General features: G+C 39.2%; 1 protein-coding gene across 2 annotated transcripts; it reads left to right on the top strand.

Annotated features, from left to right (window-relative positions):
• The first annotated feature begins 1,030 nt into the window (after positions 1 to 1,030).
• On the top strand, positions 1,031 to 7,170 carry LOC308394914 (meteorin-like protein). 2 transcript variants are annotated; one of them, XM_080879526.1, is made up of 5 exons: positions 1,031 to 1,148; positions 3,550 to 3,733; positions 3,819 to 4,044; positions 5,364 to 5,423; positions 6,302 to 7,170. In XM_080879526.1, the coding sequence occupies exons 1-5, from the start codon at positions 1,129 to 1,131 to the stop codon at positions 6,616 to 6,618; spliced, it is 807 nt and encodes a 268-aa protein (XP_080735652.1). In that variant the 5' UTR covers positions 1,031 to 1,128; the 3' UTR covers positions 6,619 to 7,170. The 2 variants fall into 2 exon arrangements, with proteins under 2 accessions (XP_080735652.1, XP_080735651.1); XM_080879525.1 differs by lacking the exon at positions 1,031 to 1,148 and adding an exon at positions 1,971 to 2,289 and having other exon boundaries at positions 6,302 to 7,164.
• The last annotated feature ends 2,112 nt before the right edge of the window (positions 7,171 to 9,282 follow it).

The following is a 9,282-nucleotide window of genomic DNA, read 5'->3' as shown; positions in this document are numbered from 1 at the left end:
AAGCATGAAGTGGTGTTTCATTGGCGTGGGCTCAGTGTTCCTTCCTTTTATTCAACAGCTACTGTCAAGCTGCCATGCGTAAATTAGTATTTCTTAATAACAAAAACAAACCAAAAAAGACTGAGAGAAAGGAAGTAAAGGCCACAAAGGTTGTAATGGGAGATAGAGCAATTGTGTGTTTGGCTCAGTGAGGAAGAAAAGTGTAGACAGACGTGGCGTTCCTCCTGTCAGTCTGCTTGAGAAGAGCCAGGTGACTGCAGGGGAGAAGGTCAGAGGTTCTGCTGCTCTGTAAATACTTCACATGGTGCAGGAGCATCTGAGGTCAAACAGCACATCAGAAAGAGTCCTCTGTGGTGGTGACAGGATTAAACTCGAGAGTCCCTGTGTAGGCAGTGTCTACCCCTATTTCAAACCTAAGGAGAGATGCATTTTAAGGATAAGCACTTGTTTACTGATTCATTAACAACGATAATTATATTGTAATACTTTGTATAAGCCCTTTCTGAGAGCGTTTATTCACAAAGTTGTTCACAAATCAATTCAAATACGAGTGCAAACATAATATGTGAGAGAAATATTTGTAAAGGCTTATAAGCAAACATCATACATATATAAATCCGCAAATACATTACCACGGTTACCTAAATCATTAAAGATCCCAACATTACCCTGGGAATCCCAACATAGAAATAACAGTAAACACTGCATCTAGACAGTGGCGCATGGAAATGATATGAACCTCTTGTGTATATAAGCTTATTCTAAATTTGTGGTTTAGAATTGTCCAAATAATTTTTTTTCACAGCCTTGTATTCCAAAATATTCATATTACAAAGGAGGGTTATTCTTTACTGTATTTTTTTTTTTAAATTTAATTTAATGTCAGAAATCCAAGGAAAAGGGCATTTTTATTTATCAGTTTCACAGGGAGGCATTATGGAATGTGTGTGTAGGGTGGGAGGGGGAGGGGGGGGTAGAGGAGTTTGTTACAGCATTTCTCGAAATGCGTCAGATTGCTCTGGCTGTCCGGGGGAATGTGACGAGTCAGTAACATGCTTGCCTTCTGACTGTTTTCTCACGGGAAAAACACCAAAGAGACAAACAGACGCTTATGTGACCGTTTTTTTCATGTCATTTTTTTTCTACAGGTTTGTATTTAGAGGAAACCAAGCAGCAGGACTGTAATAGCAGCGGCGCAGGGACATTAGCCGCAGCTACTGCAAAAAGGGTTACAAAGAATAAAGTAACTCACGTGCGTCCTTGAATCGGGTTAAACGTCCTAAAACATGACAATAGAGGAAAAGCGCTAAAAGGCAAAGCATTGACTATTTCACATGTTTTAAAGGGGACGTTTGAGGGAGCTGCAAAAATCAGGCTGCTGCTCCAGACCTGCATGCTGATCTAATTTTCACGCTGATAATATGATCCATGTGTTTATAAAGCCGGCATGCACATAACCACTCACATAAGCAGTTTGAAGAAGAATAAGGGACCTGTTGGACTTCAAGGAAGCGCAAAGGTGCTTACCATGGTAGAAATGACACATTAAACTTGTGTTTGCATATATATGAAAACACATGCAAACACAGGTTTAATGTGCCTCGTATTCAACTTTTAATTCTGCCGCTCCACTGTCAGTGTCTGCTGTATTTTATCTATCAATTCTTCCGTGTCATACAAACTAACACGAGCGTTTATTCCCAGTTAGTGGGTTCAGTTTTATCTGTGCATAGCTGGCCAGTACGTTCGGTGTTCAGCTTGGAGCTCTGTCTCATACACATATCTTTCCGGTGTATCTGTGGGAGTGGTTTGGAGTCAGCGCTCGCGTGTCACTCAAGCGGAGTCAGCTGCTGGCACGCGCCCCCGCTGCCGTGAAGCGGTGCTCGCAGAGCGAAAGTTTTTTTTTTTTTTTTGTTTTTTTTTTTTTTTTTTTTTTTGAATAGGCTCTGTTGTCTTGCTGTGGGCGCACTACTCCTTTTACAGACTTCTTGTCCTGATGCTTTCCAACCTCAGTCGCAACTTTTACCTCGGTTGATCCAGCAATGTAGCCCGCAGGCGTGCAGAAGAGTATTTTTGTGTGATATTTTAACTGGATACTTTTGTTTCGGGGGCTACAGAGCGCGCAGCTAGTTGGGCTGGTCTGGTGTTGTGTGGTTGTGCGGGATCCGGTGACCGCTGGGGCAGACAGGCCACCATGCTCCGGCCGTGGGCTGCGCACTGGGTCGCAGCTGTGCTGCTGTGTCGGGCGGTGGCACAGTACTCCAGCGATCAGTGTAGCTGGCGAGGAAGGTGAGGATGGAGACGAACAAAGGATTTGTGGTCATATCAGTTCAGGAGCAGATATCTTTTCATTTGTGAATGTCAGGCTGATAATCTTGAAGCATTGCGCCGTTTTAAGTGATGGCACGGACAACACATGGTTCATTCATATAGGCGTAGATTATTAAGGTTTGGTTAAAACAATCTTGTGACTTAATGTGCTGTTTACTTACCCCGTGTTTTTCACAAGTGATGAAAGAAAGAAAATTCAACCGTGTGTTAAAAGGATAAGTGTTTCTTTGAGCCAGTTCTGTTGTTACGCATGGTTTTGGCGTTAGATGAGTAGTTTTAGTAAGATTTAACTTTATGTTCAAGAGGAGCCCTCATGGCTCAGAGTAAAATAAGTGGAAGAAATGTCAGTGAAAACAGGAGATGTTTTGGAAGTGCTTGTGGTTATTGCTGAGAAATGTAATGACGTCACATTTCATTATTAATCCTTAATTCGTTTACTGGATTTTCTTTTTTTTTCTTTTTCTTTTTTTAGCTCAGTCAATACTCTCGAAAAGGAAAGTGTCAATATGACAAACAGATCATAAGAGTGATTTTCGTTGGTTTATTTTGACAGTGTTCCTCTCTGTAGTTTCTCTAAAAATGCTTCCTTTAAGATTTTATGTATGCATGATCACAGGAATGTCTCTAATCTAGCTCCTATCTTAAGTAAATACAGCCACATGGCGCCTTTGATCACTCCTCCAAGTCCCCAAGTCATAAAAAATGAAAGCCTGTTCTTTACACTCTGTGTTGTAAACTTCATCAGCCTTAAACTTCTAACAACTTAATTAGTCCCTGATGCTGAGGTGGCTTATCAGCACAAGAGACAAGTGAGAGATTTGCTGGCAGACAGCTGCAGGAGTTCTCCTCATTGGTCTTAATCCCTTCTATATGTTTCTTTAACTTTGTTTGTCCAGCACGTTCCCACTCCCTTTCAACATGTAAATGAATCAGAACGGTAGCAATATTGAAATGTATTGAATTTGGTATAGTATTTTTTTCTCTCTCTTATTTTCTTTATTAAATGTACCTGTATATTGTTTACATGTTTGAAATACATTAACAAACAAACATGTTACAGAAATTTCTACATCCACAAAAATGTTGTCTGGATTCTGTAGCCTAGGAGTACAATCTCTGTAGTACTGGTTAAAGGTTGATTTGATGATATTATATTATAGTCCTTTTATATAGCCATATGTGATAAAAAAAAAAAAATCATCGTCTTTTTCTCTACAGCGGTTTGAGCCATGAGTCCCATCGCAGAGATGTGGAGCAGGTCTACCTTCGCTGCTCTCAGGGATCTCTAGAGTGGCTTTACCCCACAGGGGCCATAATTGTCAACCTGAGATCAAACATAGAGTCTTCACCAGGTCATATGTCAGGTCTCCATGTGTGCATTAAACCTCAAGTTTACTCCCAGGTAGAGTATGAGACCAATGTTGAGAAACAAGCCTTAGTGTATAATCAGGAGTTCTGAATGTGTTTGCTTGGCCCACCTTGTTCAGGGTTCTCATGTGTACCTGGAGCATGCAGGGGATCTGAGGCTGCTGCTGGCAGAAAAGGACCAGGCTCAGGGAACAGTGCATTGTTTCAGCCTGGCAGAGGGGGTGCTATTTGTGGAGGCTATCCCACAGGCAGACATCAGCCGGAGGATCACAGCTTTCCAGTATGAGCTGGTGCCCAGTCAGGGGCCAGCGATGCACATGTTCCCATACCTGCAACCTGGTTTAGGTAACAGCCTGCATTTTTTTCTTTTTCATTATTTTGTGTTTTGCTCTTGTGTGACTGGTGAAATTCATTTTCTGGTAACTTTATGTAATGCTGAGTCATTTCCTCTTGATGCATGCTACTTTTCTTAGCTCTCGGTATTCAGTACTCAGTCCCAGTATTCAGTGTTACTGTTCATAACACTCATTAAAGATTAAATAATGAAACCTATTTCTCTATTTGCACAAATATCAAGCCATAAAATCCAGAATATTTTAGATTGATTTCACATAACATTAAAAATTAATTGACTTTGTTGTAAGCAGGGACTATATAAAGAACAGTTCATTAATGATGCAATAATAACCTGATATGTCAACATGGATTCTGGTAAGCTCAGAATCCATGTTGAGCATTCTTGTGAGAAATGATATCTAAAATTTAAATAATGAGCAGAAAGCGGTGACAATTTCCTAATTTTAAATGATACTTAAACACTGAAAAAGGACAAATATTCATTGTATTATGTAAACTCAAATAAATTCCCAGTGATTGCAGCTCAATTTTCACATGGTTTTGCAAATTGTCCACAATCTTTTGGTAACTTGGTAAAATGTTACTTATAGCTGGCAGTTTAGTAACGTGAAATGAGGCTGACAGACCAGAGCTGGAAAAGCAAAAAGGTTTGGTAAGCATGAGGCCTCATTACTGTTTCACCCTTGTTTCTTCATCCCACCTTGAAGTAGCCCCTTTTCTGACACCCCACCCCCCTCACACACTTCCTCACTCCCACTCTTCCCTGTATCAGCCAGACATATAAAAACAAGCAAGCCAATCGAAAGGTCTCACTAGGGTCAAGCACAAGGGTCAGCCAATCGTCTCCCAGCTGTCAATCAAGAGCAGATCTTCGCCACCCCCATTAGAACAGGAAAATTTGAGTAGCCCACCCATATGAGGGAAGTGGTGTTGAGAGGAACTGTGGTGGGTGGAGAGTCGCACTGGACTATCTTTATGAGAGCGAAGAAAGCCTTCCCAGTGAAACTTCCTGTCTGAGTGTGTCAGTGTGCCTTGGTGTTTTATAGCTGTTTTTATAGCTGGCAGGGTCAAGGGGTAATTCTCCAGCTATATCTCTTCCCTCACCTGCTGTCTTCATTCACATGCTCTCTATACCTCTTTTGATGTCTGATATCTAAGAAAAACCCACCAAGACTTTGAGAGTGAAATAGATTAATGGGAAACTAGATTAGATAAAAATACACAAACTAAGGAAAAATGTTTGTCTTTTTTATAGTAGCTCTTTATTAAAGTGTTGTTGTTGTTTTTTGTCATATTTTCAATTTCAGTCGCCTGCAAGCCTTGTTCAGATGAAGAGGTCCTCATGGCTGTGTGTACTAGTGACTTTGGTAAATAAATATCCACATGCATACAGATTAAATAATTGATTTCACATTTTGCAAAATATACTTTGCTTATTACCTTTGAAAGGTTTGGAATTTAAGCCTTGGATTAGATTATTGCCATTCAAGAAACTAGAAAGAAAATGTCACACCAAAACTAAATTGGAATTATGTAGTGCAGTGTTCTTATGTTAAATTTATAGTACTGTGTTAAAATGACTCCATAGCTATAGCATAAACTACACACACATATATATATATATATATATATATATATATATATATATATATATATATATATATATATATATATATATATATATATATATATATATATATATATATATATAGATATATGCATAAAACCAACACGGCAAGCTGATCCGTACTTTCCCAGAAATGTAGGCACATGCAGCCCAGACTGCGACAGCTTTGATCAGTCCTAATCACATTGATTTGCTGCGTAAACAAATCATATCAATTAGCACAAATGTACTCAGACATTAAACAAAATGTAATGGGATATAATTGTATCTCGCTTGCTCACAGTGTTCATTAATGCATTAGCCTGTGTTCTGCTAAGTAGTCTTGAGGCATTTTCTTGCTTTTATGAATCTGACAATCATGTAGATTTAGTCTAAATGTTCTCTTCATTCTTCATCTTTTCATTTGAACATTTATAGTTAACAGTCAACAGAAAGACTCAGACTTGCACAGTAATATAACTCTGATATTAGCAGTACACCAGGGTAGGGAGGTTATGACAGCAGTTTTTTTGGGGTTTTTAAAAAAAAAAAAAAAAAGCTTTCATTGCTTTCTGAAGTTTATTTAATTTTAACCTGTTGATTTAATTTTCTTTTATTAAAACTGTTCCTTCTCTGTAGCTGGCAGTGGTGTCTTCCAAGGCGTTGCACCAGGTACTAACAAGCACTCCATGGCGACAGTGACTCTGAGACGACTGTTTCACCAAAAGAGCAGGGTGTTTGCTTGGGGTGGAGCCAGAGGACGGAGTTGGAGTGGTCGTATCAATGTTCCTGCACAGTGCAGTGTGCATCCTGGAGGGGACGAGTATCTTTTGACTGGCTCTGTCCATTTTGGAGAAGCCTGGCTTGGCTGTGCACCACGCTACAAAGACTTTCTAAAGCTGTACATCCAAGTACAAAATGCAGGAACAAACCCATGTCAAGTAGACACAAACTGAGAGATCTGTTCTCGGCTCTGATTTTAAACAAGGAGTGCTTCAGTCAGCGAAGAAAACGTGCAAAGGTTACAATTTGGAAGATGGGTCAATAAGGGACTGGAAGGAATCTTACAGATTTATTGTTTTCGTTACAGGCTACATCTTCAGAATCGTATCAGTTTTATGACATTTTAATAGCCAACGTGCTACTTAAACCGAAATGTCCCTTTGGCTTTATTTTGCTACTGCATATGTAAATATGTTTGTAAATCTGTGCATGAGTGACTGTGAGTGAAAGAAGGAACGAGAGGCTTAAATTTAAACTCGTGCCTACCTGGTTAACATTTTTATTCTCTTGACGATACTGCTCATTCTTGAAATGAAAGTTTGCTTTGTAAAAAGCTTTCTGTAAAATTTAGGAGTCTTCTGACAGAAGTGTATAGTACGCAGCTCTGTGAGTCTTTGTGTGTGTGTGCTGCTAATGAGTTCAAAGGGACTGTACATATTTACAGAAATTAAAGATATGTGTTGTTATCTCACCAAAAAGGTACACACTTGGCGTGTTTTTCAGGTTGTGAATGTGTTAGTATGACCTCTATGTCCTGATAGAGGGGCCCTGTTTATAATTTATTAACAAATCTGCCACTATTTGTCAGATACTGCACGGCACAAAGGGGCTTAGTGTGGCTGGCATGCGGATAATTGAAAACAACTGACAAGTGAAGTTTGTAGTAGGAACAGAAAGTGAAGGACCAAAAGTTACCAGGCTTTCTGTCCACCCACATGGATGCAAACAAAGACTTATTATCCACCTAACTAACCAAAAGAAAAAACTATTATGAGTGCTCAGTGACCATTAGCTGGCAGGAGAGCAGCAGTGCGTCAGTGCTGGCGTTGCTGCCCCTGTGGAGCGTTGCTGCCCCTGTGGAGCTTTGATGAGCCACTGTTCTGTTTGGCATCTGCTTTCCCTGCACATGTATATGTGTGTGTGTTCACTACTGAGTGAGAGAAGTGGAAGCAATTATATTTTCCACCATAATAATCCGGGTAGCTCAGATACTAATATGCTAATGTTTTTCTCTCAAATTTTCAAGTTTATACTAAACAAAACCTTTACAGTGTACAGCCCTAAAGGTACAGGATATTCATTGTATACTTAATGTAGGAGTAGTTTTGAATTGTAGCCTAATGGCAGGAGAAGCATGTCTGCCAAAATAAAAAGGGACTGCCAGATGGATTGATGGCTGAAACTACTAAGGCTTGATGGGCGGAGAGCTGAAAGACGAGGCGGATGTGTGAATGACCTTAGAGGCGTGTATGTGCACCTTTCCTGCTGCCTGCTGTCAACAGTCTGTGTGTGTGTGTCAGTTTGTGTGTGTGATGTTTTTGCTCTTTCCTCAGGAAGACCAAGAATGGATGGAATGTTCCCCTTTCACACACACACGTTTGGTTAACTATTGTTGTGAGGACACTTGTTAAGATAATGATTCCCCAGGCCCTTACCTCAGCTCATCACAACAGACTGCCTAAACATATTTATTACCTTTATTATTAAACTGCGTCTGCACCTTCAAACATCTCTTTGAAGATGTGTCTTAAAGTGATTACAGTCCAAAATGTCCTCAGTCTGAAATTTTCACTCAGCTCATAAAAATGGTTAGCCAAGCAAACAAATACCTCAGTCAATCCAAACATAAGGTTGGATTATTCTACTTTATTTTTTTTTAAATTGCGATGGTGCCTGGCTCGGGTTTCTTTTTCTTTATTGGTGTCTTGTGAGCCTACATGCTGGGCATATTGCTTAATGCATGACACAGTAATAGAAGTAATTCATCCTCATTATCTTGGCCATTATACTGAAATACTATATACTGAAATCAACAAAGCTTTTAAGCCTGTTGCTGAGCACTTCCACAAACACTTCAGCAACTTTATACTGCAGTTTTAGAAAGTTGGATGATTCACAAGAGCTACATGAAACAAAGAATGTTCAACACTGAAGGCTGAGATAATCTGACCTTTGATGGTGTGTACAGATAGTAAATTTTAAAGACTGGATTATTCAGGTTTAATGGAAACAATTGTGGGTTAAAATTTGTACAGCGTGACCTTTAAATATTCCAGTCTTTATGCATCTGTTCAACAACTGCTGAGAAACTAGAAGAAAAACACGACCAGAACTGGACTTCTTAACTGATCAAAAACTAAGTACAAGGACACAGAGTTGAAGTTGTCATCGATGGCTAGCTTAACATGCAGCTAATATACGATGTGTGCTGTAAGTGCTATTTGTCATAAGTGAGGATGGATCTGAGTGAAAAACTATGAGGAACTGAATACTAATATCATTTTTAAAATAATGGGATTATTTCATAAGATGTACATTCCATCTGCAAAGTACTCACAGCGTTTCACTTGTTCCACATTCTGTCATGTTACAGCAAAATCATTTTACCTCAGAAATTGTAACAACAGTTAACTTAAGGCACTTTATATTGTAAGGTAAAGACAAGTTATTTCATTATTATTTATTACTGGGCAAGGTTTCCGAACTTTTTCCTCTGTACGAATGCTAATTTTTCTCATCTTTTTGTTTAATCTATAAAACAAGGTTAATTTCTGTTATTTACTTTCAGTTAACATGTAGAGACATATAGAGAGGCATCAACACATACCATTAAAGCT

This window comes from Rhamphochromis sp. 'chilingali' (genome assembly GCF_963969265.1).
Source record: "Rhamphochromis sp. 'chilingali' genome assembly, chromosome: 4".
NCBI classification, from domain to species: domain Eukaryota; kingdom Metazoa; phylum Chordata; class Actinopteri; order Cichliformes; family Cichlidae; genus Rhamphochromis; species Rhamphochromis sp. 'chilingali'.
This window is presented reverse-complemented; position numbering and strand designations above follow the sequence as displayed.